Raw genomic sequence first — 18,518 nt, forward strand, 5'->3', positions numbered from 1 at the left:
AGATAACAAAACTTATAATTCTTTCAAACTGGGGGCTTGTAAATGAGCAAATAGAAAAGATCACCTTTTTAATCTTATGCAGTGTTTTTGGAGATACAGGAAAAGTAGATGAATGTAAGTTGGAAGTTCATACAGCTTTCCACAGGGGAATGACAGAAACGTGAAAATGAAAACTGAGCTTTAGCCTCCTTTTTATTTTTATTTTTTTGAGCAGTTGTTACGGTGACATGGTGGTACAGTAGTTAGTATTACTGCCTTAAAGCTCCAGGAGACTGAGTTTGAGGTCTATGGTTAGGTCTGTGGAATTGTTTGATCTTCTCATTCACTCAGGGTGCTCTGACTTTCCTTAAGGTATACATGTTATGTCAATTGGCCAGTCCACATTGGCTCCATTTGAGTGAGTGTACTTGTGTGTAGTTGTGTGTGTGTGTGAATGTACCCATTGTTAAACAGGTACCTTGTCCAGGACTTTATCCAACACTGCCAGAAAAGACTCTGGCTCCCACAGCACTGAAGTGCTTTTAAGCCACTTTGCTGATGGATGAGCTTTTCTTTGTGTTCAGAAGACTTACTTAATGAGTGCTTTGAAATCACTTCCATTTAATTTTTTTTTGTCCAGCACCTCCTGACTTACTGGTATGAGGAATCTTACACATTCAATCCACATTCTGATGTGATTTGACGTCTGGATATGCAAGACGTCAAGTTTGTTGGGGTTCACTCCAATTTTGACCCTCTGGTCTCAAAAATCTTTTATTTTTAGGTCATTTTGGACCTTATTTTGTGCAGGAAATTACACCCTTAAAATAAAGAGTAATAAAGAATAAACCAATAGTTGTCTTCAGCAAAAAATATCAGAAGGACTTGAAGTTGTGCATGCAACATCAACATTCCCTCCCTAATGGTATATAAGGAGTCAAAATTATTGATTTGCATGAAACTTTGAAAATGGAGATCAGTAAAATAAAGATGTGGAGTGTCATTTTATGTTATTTAGAAGTTGCTGACCAGATATTTGATAACATTTTTGATAACGGATTTTTTTACTGGTGGTCCTAGCCTTCTAAAATGCACTCGCCATAGGTTTAAAACTGCAAATTTCAAACATTATTTTGTGGGGTATCGTTTAAGACTATTTCAAGATCAGCAATGACATTTTTTATTCTTTACTAGAGATCTAGCCCCCAGTGGCCCTATATAAGAAGGTGAAAAATGACAAATTTCTATTACAATCAAGAAAACATAGACTTTAAACATTTAAAAACAAACATACTAAAATTCAATTAACTGTTGTTGTTTATTATGTACTTCTGCCTCATGAAGCATATCATTACACCCCAAATTAGGGCGTTCTATGCTAATTCCGACCTTTTTGTAATATTACAGATGCTAGAAATACTACTCTATATCTGTTATTAATGCAAAACTCCCATACCCATTTATTAAGTACTGTATTTTGGCTTACATGTGTCTGTTTTTCCAGTATTTTTACAATGAAGAGTTTTAATAGAACATCTTCAACTTTAGTCTTCACCTATAATACCTTTTTTTTTTATATACAGCTATTCCACATTATTAAACGCCTTCTCAACAAACAGTATCAATCGATTGAAAAACAATTTGAAGACCTGGATGAAAAAAATACAAGGCGACTAACACAAGAAGTCATGTACCAGCTTTTAAAACGGTATTTTCACTATGTCAAAAGAAAATGATGTCTTGAGCCTTGTGTGTATGGTGTTGGGGCAAATAAAAGCAGATATATTGACCAAACAAGGTCATGTTTTTACAAAGGTTTTACAGGTCTAAACTCAAAGCAGTTTCTTTTTATTATTAAGTTAGCTCTTTTTTGGTTTCCAAGCACCCAGTTAGAAATATTCTTTAAATCTGTGTTCATCTGTGAGGAAAATATTTGGGCTGGGGTCTTAAGCAGAGCAGGGCTGAATAGAACGTGCAGGCTGATTTACATAATCGGAGTGGTAGCACAGTTTTCTGTCTGGTGAACACGTCGGGGTTGTGCCAGCTACAGAAAGGTAAGCCTCGCTGGCAAGTGCACCAGAAAGATTAGCAATATGCTGAAAGGCCAGTACACACTGAGGTTAAACAATTACCACTCTTTATCCATTTGTGTTTGTGTTGGTTCTCCAAATATGTTTTTTTTTAATTCAATATATATTTTTAAAATGCTTCTGAAACATTCTTATCAAAATATTTATTTTTAAATAAAATCAAAATTCCATGCACTTCATATATGAACATACTGTATATTCAGATGCATATATACATCTTCCTTTTAATTTTGCAGTTTTGCTGATTCTGCTACAGATTAAATATATACAAAAGTATACATAAAATAATGTTATGTAAGGTAAGGTAAGGCCCATTTGCCCATTTTCTTTTAAAAGCCCATCAAAGGGCTCTGATAAATAAGAAACATACCCAGAAGTTGTATTTTTTCACTTATTGAAGTTGCTTCTGAGAAACAAAATGATGTAATATTATTGAGTATTATATCAAAAAATGTATACTGGAATAATCAAGAAATGCCACACAATAATGTAAAAGGGGTCTGGGTTGTGGGCTGCTTTCATTTTAACAGAGCAATCAATTTAACAATATTTTGGTGAAAAATGCACATGTTTTGTGCATTTTGAGTATTCGAATAAATGACTTTGCATGGATTATGTGACACAAGCAGCTTGAATTTTTTTCATCAATGTTTTGATATTTTGCTTGCTGTTTTCAGCCTTGTAAACTTTAATAGCTTAGTTTTGCATGAAAACATGAGATTAAATTTTTTTTCTCAGCCATCACTGCAAAGTACATTGGGTAAGTAACATTTAAAAAAATCATTTTTTGATGCAATATTCTTTTAAAACAATAAATAAAAATAAACAGCCAAAAGCATAAAAACAAATATAAAAATACTAAGGAATACACACTTCATAAGTAAAGACAAAGCTAGAAACATTACTAAGATTAATATTATCAAAATGACATGGGTTTGGTATTTCCAAAAAGCATATAATAATAATCTGACACCTTATTTATTTTTTATGACTTTATAGACTTAAGACTTTATTCAAAAACCCTACAAATAAACTAAAGTTTTGAAACCCAAGGAATTAACATTTATTTTTCATTCGATCTTGATTATATCCCTGTCTGTCAAGACACTGTTGTGTTCTTTGTGGTTGCTACCATTTTGGAGAGTTTATTGTTGATGGTTGTCAGGTCTTTGCTATACAAGGAAGACCAGAAATGTGTGACACAAGTCATCATTGTCATGATATGGTCAGTGTCCTGTTCTTTTTGTTTGTCCAAGATTGCGGATTTGCTGAAAATGTTCATGGACTGTTACTTTGGAAGTTCTGGTTCACAAATGAATGCTCATTCTCTGACTACAATTTAAGGTTTTGGTGACTTAGTTGCTGATTTCCCTGTTACAAATCTCCTAATTCCTTATTCCAATTTTATTGCTGCATTCTTTGTGCATTCGGAACATAATTTTAATGAGGGATACGATTGCTACCAAGAGCTTGTAATGTATGTTGAGTGGTAAGATATAGGTCATTGACACAATTAAGTAAAATTATCAGGTACACCAGCCTGATACAGACACAAAGGTAGTAATGTATGCAGTGCAGCCCCCTCAATGCCAGCTAATCCTGAAGAGATGGGGAAACCTTTGTTGGTAGCAGATTTAGATGAGCTGACAAAACAAGAGGTATGACAGTGATAAAAAACAATCATCAACAAAGCCTGTAATGTAAAAGAAAAGCAAAAAAACTACCAGAAGGACATATTGTCTTGTCTTCTTAATCTTAGTTGTGGCACTTCTTGAAGAAAATAATGTCTTGTGCACATGTTTAAAATACAATGTTTATTCCAATTGTCAACAAAGCTGTATTTTTTGCAAATAGTAGCCTGGAGCAGCCTTTCACACTGAGTTCATTTCTGGTTGATGAACTGTCCTTTGTCCTCCATCTTTTCTTCCATTTCCTCTTGTACTCTTTCTGAGTCATATGACCATATGATGGTTTTCTCTCTTCGATCTTCCCTTCCTGGGCTGTGCTAGCTCAATGAATTGGAGTGAGTAAATCTGATAATGTACTCATTTTTGGTATAATAAATTAGGTCAAAATACAAAACATGATGCCTTGTTCAATGCTTTATGGAGATGTACCATGCATCCATTCATTTTGAGCCCAGATATTCAGCTACATCACAATCCTGAACTGAAGTTCAATAATGTATGGATGAATTATTCTATTTTTGGGATATGGAAGGCATTGTCTATCCTATTGCGAGGGCACAATCAAGCACAGGATTTAAACCCAGGACATGGGTAGAAGTGCTAATCACTTCAACAACTTGTCACCCTTTGCTTTTTTATATTTAGACTTTTCCATATACCAGTATTCAGTTTTCTGTAACACCTGATGGTCAATGTAACAAATATTCTTATATTCTGCACTGCTGTTACCTTTCAAATTATCAAACCACATATTTACTTACAGGAAAATAATGTGTGGCTGTAGGGCATTAGCTCTTAAAACACACAGTGCAGTTCTACCCTCGCTACAGACCTAGCATGACCCCCTCAATTTGTTGCAGTTTGAGAGACTGGCAACTCTATCACCTATCCACGATTTCTAAATACCTCACAGTGTATGCCCAGCATTGTCCAAAACCAACAATTCCTGAAGCAATACTTCAAGTGGAACCAAATTACTGGCATCACTCCCTTTATGGTGATACAGTGACATTTGATTAAAGAGTTTTGGATCCCCATTTAAGCTTCAAGTGTCAGAACACATCAACACTCAATTGAAGAATTGGGGGGAGTATGCTAAGAAAAGGGGGAGCTACCCTATATTAAAATAAGATGTGTCTCACTTCAAGCCCCCTAGATTGTAGAGATGTTAATGCCACTGGCCACAAAACTGTATGATCAGTACATTATTTGCCATTTGCACAAGTAGGCAGCATTCTGACTTAACCAAATACAATTTAAATGCATACAGGTAAGCAACAAAACAAGCACCTCAGAAAGCAGGTCTTCTATGACTGCTATGGTGGGGTATGGCTTTCTTCCATGAGGAGTGGCCAATCAGGGATTGAGATGTTGCAATGAGCAGAATCCAGTCAGGGAAGAGAAATGTAATACACACAAACAAAACAGAGCGCAATTGAATTCAGTGTTTTCACAAATCTTTCTTTTTGCCTGTCTGCAATGAAATGCTGTGGTTGTATTTTTAAAAGTATGCGACTCTGGAGAGCGCTTTCAAAAGTATTCGTTTTAGTGTGTCGAAAATACCACGGTAATGTGGATGAAAGGGGAAAATTGACACAACTGCCTTCGTTTCTACATGAAAATGTAGCAGTGTGGACATTGGCTTAATTGGCTTATTGATTCGGTGGGCTTCTTATGAAGTGATGTTACTGAAAATCTCCTTAGATTCAGTCGCTTTACTTGTACACAGACTTACAGACTTCTGAATTTTCATGGGAACATCAAAGACGTAACAAAAGATTGAAGTGCATGTTGGGATATGGAACTACATAATATGCATAATGCTTACAACATTTTCACACTAGAATGGACAATAGAGACGTTACATCACAAGGAACAACAATATTTAAAGTTAATATCATATATTTGATCTTAAATTTCCAGGATACACAATGTGGATCACTTTGCTCCATTTAATCTTAAGCTAGAATTACATTCTCTCCATTAAACATTCTCTGTCAATATGCTGTAAAACTGAAAAGTGTTTTTTTTTTCAAAGTAAAGCTTGAAACCTTTATTTTTTAATAAAGATGAAGCTGGCCTTAATACAATCCTGAAGTAAAAGAAAAAAAAAAAAGCTATCAAGTAATGTTGTAAAATAACACTTAACTCTGGTACAGATGTGGCAGTATGGTAAAATTCAATATACTCAATTTACATTTTAATTCAATTACAATTAAAATTTTACAATTCAATTGCAATTACAATTGCAATTTTAATTCAATGTAATTCAATTTACGTGAGTAGGCGTGTGCAGTTCAACCCAGGTATGGGATGCAGGTCAGGTAACCACATTTACAGTACTTCCACAAACATTATGTGAGATAAAATGCCAGTCCTTCAAGGAATTTACACTATCTACATATGATTTGGTTAGAAACACAAGAGTTTAAACTGTAACAGGGAAATGTGATTAGATTACAGTAACGCCTGACTTACCTCAAACTCTGGTGATAAGAACATTTTTTTCATGAGCTAGAGTACTGCTTTTGAACCTCTGCCTTCCCATTTCTGCTCAGTGTTTTCCATTATCATGTAGGACTATTGGCAGTTTGTAACACTGAACTGTAAATTTTTATAATTGACTCATTCATAGGCAAAGCTTGTTGCCATTTCTCTTTAACTATAATGAAAGTTTACATGAACTCTTTATATATTAATTGATGTAAATGAATGATGCAATACTGTGGTGGGTTGGCACCCTGCCCGGGATTGGTTCCTGCCTTGTGCCCTGTTTTGGCTGGGATTGGCTCCAGCAGACCCCCGTGACCCTGTGTTCGGATTCAGCGGGTTGGAAAATGGATGGATGGATGGAATGATGCAATATTAAGTTTTAAATTATTTTAATTATTTTATTAGATATTTAATTTGTTTTAATATTTATATTGAAAAAGCATAAAATCTGGTATATGCATGTCTGAATAATTGGTGCCTAAAAACTTGAGTGCACCTTTGTAATGGACTGGTCTTCTATTTAGGGCTGGATTCTGTTTTGCATCCAGTGCTATCAAAATACTCTTCATCTTCTTGTGGCTCTGTAATAGATAAACAAGGTCAGCAAATAGATATATGGTGTCTAAGCATTACATTATTCAAATCACTTGCATGAGTGCATTCTATTTTGCTGATCGATGTTATATTTCATATATTTTTCCCATCCTCCTTTTTCTGTACTTGACTTGTCCAACATAGTGACAGGGTGCCAATCCACACAGCTCCTACATAAATTCATTAATACAAGAGCCAACGTAGTGTTGAAAATCACTTCAATAATCTTCCTTGGGATCTGAGAGGAAAACAGAAGTACCCAAAACCCTTACAGACACAGGGAAATTTGTGCAAACACCCACAGAGAGAGCACCATTCTAGATGTTGACTGTCCATACTTAACATAACTTGCACTGATTTTCCTAAATGTGAAATTGGTTATGTCATATAAACAGACTCTCATCTGTTTAGTTTCCTGCTGCTGCACTGAGAGAAGCATTTGCTACATGAAACACTGAACCCATTCATTACACTTTACAATAAAACCTCTTTTAAGACCCCTTTCCACCATTTTCACACTCAAAATAAAGGGCAATTTAAAGCCCTGGTAAAGGCTCAGTGTAAACAAAGTACTCACTTTGTTTTTCCTAGTTGAAAAAAATATTAAACTATTATTAAATATTAAAACTATTTTTTAATCTTGGCAAATGTTTTACTAACTATTCATTCTGGAAACCTGTTTTCTAAAACATTCTACTGGGAGACACTTGCTTATTTTCTCAGTCTCATTGCCAAGTTTGGGCATTGTTTTTCTTGTTGGGGAAAAGAAATGCTTTTTCCACCCCCATTCTGCCCCTTTAACCGTGAGATACTTGCATTCATTTTGCCACAACAGAATATCCCTGTTTGTTAAGCTTTGCTTTTTATGTTACAGATTTGACATCCAGCCTGAAGTTAGCCGGGGGGAGATCCGAAGACTTTGGGAAACTTTGATTACCAACCAAGACAAAACGCTCGATTTCTTGGAGTTTGTGAGACATTTTGGCTACTCTCCCAAATCAGCTTGTTTTCCTAATGCCAAGATCAGTCCACCAAAGAAAGGAGATGATAATTTCAGGCTCCGTTCCAAGAAGCTCAACTGCGCCTCAGATATCCTTGTTGATAGTGTCCGTGCCAAGGTGAAGTAGCTAATAGAAGTTTTTCATTTCACGGTTGGTGTGTGCATGTCTCTTTGTTTTTATTGATTAATTAAGTGCTTATTAAAGGTGGCAGACTGACAGTCACATGGAGTGAAGCCCTCTTTTCATGAACAGTGCGGCCCTTGCTTTCTTGTTCAGTTCGCTCACTCCTTTTATCTTTCTGAGTACAGAGGGCTGTCTTTTATCTCCCGTTTAAAAAAACAATACATTAAATTGGCCACTAAATGTATTATCTTTTTTAAAACAAACATACATAATAGGAACAAAAGATCACAAACAGACTGAAAAGTAATAGAGACCTGTCTTCCTAGTGATCCCTGCATTTTTACAAACTAAATCACTCTAAGAAGGTTGTTTCTTTATCCATCAGCTGAACTGACCCAATCTTTTTTCATATAAAGTTTCACCTACATTACACAGTATTCTGTTATGTATTCCTGGGATTTTAGTAAATAGGAACAATCCACAACAAATGTTTTTAGACATTTTATGGTATTGTATATTTGAACAGCCTCTTTAATGCATTTTGAGAGCAGTTCAAGAGTAGCCCTCCAATCACGTTGTCTACATTTAAACCTCCTCTTTGTCTATAATTTTATATTTATATACAATTTTCCCATCCATCATCACTACTACATTTTGCAACAACCTAAAAAAACCTAAAAGATGATGAGTAATGATGATACCCTCACCAACTGCTGAGGCTACTCCTCCTTGGTTTTAAAGATGTAATTAAATTTAAACATCAATCTGTATCAGCTATGTATGCTTTATTATCTATTAACTTATCAAACTTATTCTATCATCTATATTTGGTTTAATGACCCTTCTCATTATAAAAGAAACATATGCTGGTGCATTGTGCTTAGGAATGTATGGTTGCCTTCCAAAAACCCAAACTATCGGTTATCACAGCTACAGGTCATTCATAGAACATTCCTTACACCTAGAAGACAATACAAAATGGGCTTGGTATCTGATCCATCATGTCCTTCTTGCTCACTACATGATCCTGGTACTTTCCTTCATATTTTCTGGAAGTGTCTAAGTGTCTTGGCCTTCTGCTTTGCAGTTGCCTCTTTGCATTCCTGGACACTAAACTGTAAAATTCAATTTTTTCCTTCAGCTTCCTTTCTCTTTACTGACAATTCTCCTGCTCCTTTTAATAATTTAATTATTATGAAAAGGGAGTCTTCATGCAGGTTACTGTAGTGGCTAAACTTAATGTTACCTCTAGATGGAAATCTCCAGAATTGATGAAGATTCGGTTGTTTCATTTTTAGATTTAACTAATTTAGAAATGTCTAGTGGTAGAATTAATAATGCTTCTTCTAAATCATCCAATCTGTGAGGAGCAGCAACTAATGCACTGAAACATTATATATCTTTGTTCTTCTTCTCTTTTTCTTCTTCTTATTATTATAATTATTATCCCTTTTCCATTCTTAGCACCTTAACTTTCTTTGAAGTTTTTTGTATAGTCTTATGTCACTTTAGCTGAACTCCAGAGCACTGGGTTAATTTTGTTTTGTGGCTTGGATTTCATGTTTCAGATGGAGAAGGTTGCAAATGGAATTTTATCACAGTGATGTTGTTATTCTTATTTAAACATTTTGATTATTTTTATTATTTTATTAAACATCACTCATATCTTGAGCTCAGAAAGCTATTTTTCAATTTTTTAATTTCAGTTTTTCTTAAACCTTTTAAAGTTTGTCCGCAGCTGATGAAATCAACATATATTTTGATTACTCTGTAGAGTTGCCTCTGTGCCTCAATCTCAATCAAGCAGTGCCATTTTGTTTTTAACCCTTTCAGGTTGAGTATCTGTTGGATGACCTCCAGAAAGAATTTGAGGACCTGGATCCATTCCATACTGGTTTCGTCAGCAAAGCTGAGTTTAGAGACATCCTCACAGAGCTCTGTGTGCAGCTCAATGAGCATGAATGTAACATGCTGGAGAAAAAGTTTGAAGTTAATGGAGATGGCCGGTATGTTGATAACAGCTTTTCACACATTTGTAGTTTAGCCAATTTCTTGTGGAAGTTTAGGAACAATTATTGTTTTTGGTTACATATTTGACTGGCGATTTTATTCAAGATGACTTACAATATTTGAGAGATACAATTAATTGCACTACTTTGGCAGAATACTGCGGTGGGTTGGCACCCTGCCCAGGATTGGTTCCCTGCCTTGTGCCCTGTGTTGGCTGGGATTGGCTCCAGCAGACCCCCGTGACCCTGTGTTCGGATTCAGCGGGTTGGATAATGGATGGATGGATGGCAGAATAGGCAGGTGAAGTGAGTTGTTCGTGTGTCAGTAGCAGGATTTGAACCAACAACATCAGGGTTTGAATTCTGAAACCTTATAGCTGCTATGCTACACTGTCTGCCGCTATTACACTGTCATTTTCTTTTCATGAGCCTGCTAATGGTGAGGCTTGTAGGTATGTTTTTCTCAAGTATGTTTTCCAAGTCTATTTGAGTTGACTGGCAGAGAAAATCAGAATTGTAGATTTTTAAACTTTCAAAGGTAAACACTAGATGTTGTGCTCATGTGTAAGTCATTGTGGATAACATTGTCAGCTAAACATATACATTTTTATCTAAATGTAGTTTTTTAAATTAAGTGTATCTTTGCATTGCACTGCTTGTCAGTGTCATTTATAAGAACTCTATCCTTAGAAACTGTCACTAGCCATTTTTGTTCCATTATATTTGGTCTCCACCTCCCTGCTCACAAAAGGCTGTTTACCCAATGGGAAGATTTAGCTATCAGTTCAAAAGAGAAGTTGACGACCCATTCTGTATGGGAGTGGGCATTAGACAACACAACACTAACACCATCTGAGACACTTGTAACAACACATGCAGAATAGTTAGGCACCTTGTGAATACAAGAAGTGTCTTTAGAAAGGACGTTCGTTGGTTCTGGGTGTATGTTTTACCAAGGTACTATACACTTCCAGAAAGAAATTAAATTTAGCAACAGGAATAAAGGTTCTACAATTTTCTTTTCCAAAGATCCAATTATGTATGTTACTTAAAGGTTAGAAAAATGCAAATCAATTCAATTCGTTCTTATTAAATGCTTTTAACAGCTCAATTTGCTTCTAAATAATAACAAATATAGCTAAATGCAATATAAATCCATCCATCCATTATCCAACCCGCTGAATCCGAACACAGGGTCACGGGGGTCTGCTGGAGCCAATCCCAGCCAACACAGGGCCCAAGGCAGGAACCAATCCTGGGCAGGGTGCCAGCCCACCGCAGGCAATATAAATACAAAACAGAATGTTAAAATTTATATGTAATACAATAATAATATTCTTCATGTGTTACTTATTCTCACATCTTCTCACAGACTCTCTAGCTAATCATCTCATATGTTTACAAAAGTAGTAAGTCCATTTTCTTTTTTTCAGTGTTTCCTACCAAGAATTTCTGAAACCCTTTACTATGCAGCGACAAATGTGGAGAGGTGGGCCCAATATGGCAGGCATTCTGCACCATTCTTACAGGGATGACAGTGAACAATCCAGTGACAATAATGTCTCTGATCTTGGGATACTTACTTCACGGCTACGGAATAAGGTATCAGATTATTATGGCATCTTAGACATTTCACATTCCAGAATGTCTCTAAACTATGCTGTTAAAGAACCCCTGAAATGGTTAGCTTTTGAGTCTCATTGAACAGCAGGAGTAACTGGAATATCAAAATAAAACATTTCAGCAAAGGTCTCTCATCTCCTTCCTCTAGTTATCTCCAGGTATTTCACTTTGCTTGTGGTTTTTTTGGTGCTCTGATTTCATCTCAAATCCCAAATTTGTGCAATCATGTGCAAAAATGCACAAGTTAATTTGATGTTTCTATTACTAACATTTCAAGTATGAACATAGTCATCTTGCACCCCTTCACAACAGTTTTTCACATATACCTTGTTATTCACTAAACACTACTCTGTAAGAAATGTTAGTTAATTTAACGGTGAAAAGGTGAAAGTAAAATATCTTGTCTGAAAAAAAGGAAAGTTACCGTATGTTCTACTGAAAATTACCTGTATATCTTAAACAATACATTTCATTATTTTTTGTAGCCAAGTTCTGTAAAATCATTATTTTTCTACCTTCAAAATATGCTACATACCATTTACTGATACATTACAGTTACACTGAAAAAATCTCTGTTAATTTTACAGTGTAAAACTGTTAAATAGCGAAGGTAAACAACTGTAAAATGTAAAACAGTAAAGCGCTGTTTCAGAAACATTGAAGTTATGATATTTGCATAAGGAAACGCTCCTTTTTACCATATTGTTGAACCTCATACCTTTGAACAGTAGGCAAAAAATTTTAAACAGAGTTAGCAGACTTATTTTTCCCAGTGTGCTGAAGGTTTTTTGAGGTTATGGAAGCTGATTTTATGGTGGGTTGTATTCAGTAAGCTGGCACACCTGCAGGGCACTATACACCACAAAAGCAAACTTTACTTCTCCACTAGACAATGTGCCATAACCTTCTTAAACACTGAATTCTTTTCAATGTATATAATGAGCTGATACATGTTTGCTATTGGTTGGTGTTACTTTACTGATGCAAACTGTGTACAGGTGTTTGATCCTGACAGTGTTTTCTAATGGTTTATCAATTATATTTATTATATATATATATATATATATATATATATATATATATATATATATAAATATATATATCAGTGGTGGACCGTCAGGGCCTGCAAGGCCTTCTCTGTTGGCCTAAAAAAATATCTGAATCACAAACTGATGTTAATTATATTTTGTCCATGAATACTTATTAAATAATTCCAAATAGTCTGTCCGCTTCCTTTCATAGCTTTTCCGATGGTTGTGCTGCTTCCAGACATGTATTTTCGTATTAAAGCATTTAACCAATCACAATTCAGCAATCATTTGTTGCCAGGCAGGGTCAAAGTCAAAGAAGTCTGCCTGGGAGGCCTTCACAATCCGTTCTGCATGCCCTCTAACACAAAATAAATGTCGATTACACTGTTGCTTCAACCAATCAGATTTTGAGTTGGTTTCACTAGGGCCCTCTAGCAGGCGTACGGCAACGTCACCGTATTCAGACCCATTGATTGGATAGGATGGTGTAATATAAAAATCTGAATGAGAGCATCATGGGGCAGCTGTACACATTGGTATGTTTGGCGGTGACCATTCCCGTGTCCACTGCTTCTGTCGAGCGGACATTTTCAGCCCTAAAGCAAATTAAAACTTATGCCAGAAATACGACAGGACAAGTTCGACTTTCAGCATTAGCTTCGATGGCGATAGAAAGGGACTTCATGACGGAACTGAAGTGCACGGATAATCTGTACGACAGAGTAATTGAACTGTTTCTGAGGAAAGAGAGGAGGATGGATTTTGTTTACAAATAATCCGAATTTTTGGTGAGTAAAATGTTGCGATTTTCCTAAATAATATTGCAAGTTTATGAGTTATTATCGATGCTTTTTATGTGTGTCACGGGCTGTAGCTGCAGTAGAAAGGAACTTGTTCACCCCTGGTATGTCTATTCAATAAAGGCATTTATTGTGGCTACAGGAGTTATCTATCTGCGATGCAACGACTCTTTATACTGTATTTCTGCATATTAAGATGGTTTTTATAACCATAAATTAGTTTTTGAGGGGCAGGTTGATTCAAATGGAGCAGCTACTGAAGGCCTAGGTGTGAAATGCACAGTCCGCCACTGATATATAAAATAATATATACTGTATATTTATTATACCATGCGGTTATGATTAAATGTTCACTTCTGTTGGAATGCATTGTAAAGAAAAAACAGTTATTTGCAACAAAGTTATACCGTAGACCTAAAAATATTGTCACCTTTTTTACGGTAAAGTTCTAGCAACCACAGCTGCCAGTACTTTACCGTAAATTTAACATTATTTTTTACATGTAAGACATTGTTGTTGCCAAAGCAAACACTTTTTAGTAGTTTTAAATCTCTTTCTTGAATTGTGTACAGCTAACTTTGCTTGAAACTATAGTGTATTATTTTTGTCACAGATATGTTTGGTCTTTTCACACAACAAGAAAAGCTTTAAAAAACTTTCAGTCAGACATGGAAACAGCATTGTTATATGTAAAATAATTCTGATTATCCAAACTGAATTCATCAAAAACACCTGCTTTAACTTAAAGCCTAGCCCAAAACCAAAAATGCTCACTTAAGTAAAGTATACTGTAAAACCATTGTATCTGACAATGGCGCGAGTGAGTGTCAGAGTTTATGTATATGTTTCTGGTATAAATTCTGTGTTGCCACAAAGCTGCTGCACTGACCACTGACCCTCTGTGACCATGGAATGGAAAAGCAGCCTTGTAAAAGTAGGTGAATGGACAAATGTGTTGTTTGTGGTATTACATAATGACTTGGTGTGACTGTTGAATGCCTGAATTAATACGTCTCTAATTTGTTAAAAACAATATTTCACCAGAGAATTTTATTTTATTTTCTTCCATGCAGCTTCAAGGAGAATGGAAGAATCTTCGTCGAGCTTTCAAGAAATTAGACAGTGATTCCAGTGGCTTTCTTTCCATAGCAGAGTTTCGATCAGTCATGAAACTCTGCAACCTTCTTCTTGATGAAGATGAAGTCTATCATCTCATGTCAAAGTATGACCAAAACATGGATGGGAGAATCAACTATAAGAAATTGCTGGATGATGCATGCAAGAAACAAGCCAGCACTACTGAACATGCTTAATAAGCCACCTACATGAATTGAAACTTTTGTTTAATTTTATAATGTACTAATCCTCAAATAAAACATGAAAATAATAGAATATTATTCAGATAAATATAGTTTTGAAACACAAAAAAAATATTTTGCTATGAGTGTATGGTCATTTTGCATGTGAATTTTATATTATTAAAAACTTACATGTACAGTATCCAGTTTATAATAGCAAACTTATGTGGAAAATTATTTACCTTCATTTCAAAAATATTGAGCTAATCTATTCAGCTTTTCCCCTATTGTGTATAGTATCATATCACACCATATTCTAAGTCTGCTTAATCCTCAGTAGCGTCATGGGGGGCTGAAGCCAGTCTCAGCAAGCACTGGGTTCAAGGCAAGATCATTCCCAGAACAGGGTGCCAGTCTATTGCAGGGTGAAAACACTGACACACATGTACTAGGGCTAATTTGTAACTTCAATCCATCTACCCTGCATGTCTTTGGACTGTGGGAGGAAACCTATGCTGACACAGGGAGAACATGCAAAGTCCATGCAGGGAGGACCAGAGACACAAACCCTGCAAAGTAGCAGTGCTATCACTGCACCACCACTATATTGTCATAAAAGATTCAAAATATTATTACTTAACCCAAGCTCAAAGTGAATCTCACATGGATTCCTCGCTACCTACAACATACATTTCCCCCACATTGATCTTGGAAGAATCCCATTTCACTTGCTTAATCTGAAATGATGCTGTCCATTAAAAAAATCAAATATGAATCTGCTGTATATGCAATATTAACCACAAGAACAAAAAGTCTTTATTTTTATTTTTTGTATTTAATGCCCAGGTTGAATCACCACTATAAAGGAAATGTTTAAAGTTTGTATCCTGTAGCTGTGACACAACTGTGTTAGTTCCAGGAATAAAGAAAAGTTATTTCAAATGGTTCATGAAATAAAAAATCATAAAGGAAAAACTAACTTCTAACTGCGAATAAGTGCCGTATTCCTTTTGTGGGATGGCTTGCTCACCATATTTAACAGTAGCTCTACTCCTTCTCATCTGCTTCTTCTTCTTCTTCTGACATTCCCCAAAGCAAGTTGTCATATATTAGATACAACTGTAAACCTGTTCTCAACGTAAAGTGACAGAAACCTACCTAATAACAAAAAATGTTAGCTGTGCATCTGAACAACACAATAGGTTCTGTTATGCTTCCTCATTGTTTAATGGGAGTGAGGAAGAGGAGGGTAGAAGGATAACAGTCTAGTGATCATCTTTTATGACACCTTGGGCTTTCTGAATCCATGCTTTTTGGACACTTAGCAAAACTAACAGCTATGGTAGCAGTGTTACATTAGTTAATTAAAACTAAGGCTAACTCACTGGTCCAGAGACCATACTTTAATTTTTAGTCCACTCCCTGTATACACAGAATGTACATGCTCTGTGTTTTCATGTGTTTTCCCCAGTTACTGCACTTTTCTTCCACATGCTAATGTTATGCAGGTAAAGCTGATAAGAGTCTGTAATGGGCCTGATTTATGTGTGACTTTGTTCTTTGATGGACTAGTGCCACATGCATTGCTCATTTCTGCCACATGTTCATCACTAACTTGGTGAGGTCCAGCTCTCAGAGATCCTGCCATGAAAACAGTGGGATCAAAAATTTTCACTATATTATATTTGTATATTTACCTGATATGAGTGAATATGAGAGTAATGCACTAGCATTGTTTCCAGATAGGACCATCCCTGGAAGGATTTGCTCTGCCCCCTTATCATGGTTATATATACAATATAAAATAAAACCTCTTGAGAAATGGGTGTATGAAAAGTATTAATTTTATTTAAAAATAGACTTCAGCAGTAAAAACAGTGGAAATTGTCACTTTGTATGTATAATATATCAACAATAGCAGATTTTTTTCGGTCTTGAAATAACTTAGATAATGAAACGCTACAACTGTTTTGATTTATGTGACTCTCAAACTGAATACAAACGTTACATCAAACATACTGTACGCCACAAGATTTCACTGAGACTTAAATCCAAGGTGATCCTTATCCCTAACTTGAGGATCAGGCTTTTGGCTTGCAAAAGCATAACAAAATAAATGTGTTAAGGTTTCTATTTAAAAAAAAAAAATCAGATTCTCTAAAGGAAGGCTGGGAACCATAAAAATTTCTTGCCCAAATGACAAAAAAAAAAGTTCCTTAAACATTTAAAGAGTTATTAAAATATATCCATCCATCCATTATCCAACCCGCTATATCCAAACACAGGGTCATGGGGGTCTGCTGGAGCCAATCCCAGCCAATACAGGGCGCAAGGCAGGAAACAAACCCCGGGCAGGGTGTCAGCCCACCGTAGTATTAAAATATATATTTTAGGCAAAGTTAACAAAGAAGCAAAAGAGGTTGTGCCAGAAAGGAAATACTCAAGGCAAACAAATCCAGTCCTTGAACCAATAATCAATATCCAAACCCAAAGAAAAAGTTTAGACCACCAAGTGATCACAAAGAAAACACTATAATAATGCAAAATCCAAAAGAGTTTCACGAGTTTTAAGCTTATAAAGGCCTAGAGGGCAGTTCCCAACTGTGGCTTAAGGGGGTTCCACCTCCTTGGGCTCAAAATAAAGTCAACAAGGTACATAACACAAAAAAAAAAACTAATAAAAATATAATTAACAATATAAACTAATAAAAGATAACAAATCAACAGAACAATACTTATAGAAAAATGGATACTCAAAAAGAAAACAAAAAATAACAAAATAATATTTAAAAGGCAACACACAGCCTTCCCATTATGACATGCTGAGTTCTCCTCCCTCTCTCTGCTTTGGGATTTTTCAAAACCCTGTACTGTTCTGGAAGTACAGTAGGTTGTCTGACACTGTATTGTAAAACTCAGGGCTTTCTGTAACAGTTTTATGATTTTACACACAGTTAAAGTCAACCTCCACAATGGTGAACAACAAATCAAATCAACCTAAGTGAAATGACTTTATTGTCATACCATCCATACACGGCAATGCAACACGCATACATAATAATACAAAATAACATTCTCTGGGACTACAGTGCAACAAATATGATACAGAAAACATGCAAGAGAATTAAACAAGTATACTATACTATAATAGATAATGAATAGATAGTAATGAATAGAAATAGAAGTAATAAATAAATAATACCAACTTATAATTAAATAACAATAGTAACAAATGTACTGCATATAAATAAGCTATTAGGAGAAGATCTGAGGGGAGGTGGGCAACAAAGAGTTCAGAGTCCTGACAGCCAAGGGGTAGAAGCTGTTACAAATGGACGTGGGATAAAGAGTCCATGGGATTGGTGGGGGCAGTTCTTCAGAATGCTGTTGGATTTGCAGATTCAGCACTTGATAAAGATGTCTTTAATGGAGGGTAGAGAGGTCCCAGTGATCATTTGTGATGTGTGTGCATTCTTTTGGAGGACCTGGCAGTCAGAGACCCTACATTTCCCAAACCAGACTATCATGCAACTGGTCAGAATGCTCTCGTCGGTGCCCTTGTGGGATGTGTGAGAATGGGGGTAGGCAGGTTTGCCTTCCTGAGATGCTGAAAAAAGTGGAGATGCTACTGCACCTTTCTTTGGCTATGGAGGTGTCATTCATTGACCAAGAAAGGTTAGCTGTCAGGTGCATACCAATTAATTTTTCCTTTTCTTGTGCACACAAAGCTGAAGAAAGTAACTTGTGGTAGAATAACCAGTACCTCCTGTAAATATAGTAGACACACAA

At 35.8% G+C, this 18,518-nt stretch overlaps 1 protein-coding gene across 1 annotated transcript in view; it reads left to right on the forward strand.

Annotated features, from left to right (window-relative positions):
* si:ch211-197n1.2 (EF-hand calcium-binding domain-containing protein 6) overlaps nt 1-14,814 on the forward strand; it is a 116,905-nt gene extending 102,091 nt beyond the window's left edge. Inside the window, exons 14-18 of the mRNA XM_028802110.2 lie at nt 1,563-1,687; nt 7,719-7,962; nt 9,802-9,974; nt 11,411-11,579; nt 14,505-14,814. Coding sequence (XP_028657943.2) covers nt 1,563-1,687; nt 7,719-7,962; nt 9,802-9,974; nt 11,411-11,579; nt 14,505-14,744 — 951 coding nt within the window. The 3' untranslated portion in view covers nt 14,745-14,814. The remainder of the gene's footprint in view (nt 1-1,562; nt 1,688-7,718; nt 7,963-9,801; nt 9,975-11,410; nt 11,580-14,504) is intronic.
* The last annotated feature ends 3,704 nt before the right edge of the window (nt 14,815-18,518 follow it).

The sequence above is a fragment of the Erpetoichthys calabaricus genome, chromosome 5, assembly GCF_900747795.2.
Source record: "Erpetoichthys calabaricus chromosome 5, fErpCal1.3, whole genome shotgun sequence".
NCBI lineage: Eukaryota > Metazoa > Chordata > Cladistia > Polypteriformes > Polypteridae > Erpetoichthys > Erpetoichthys calabaricus.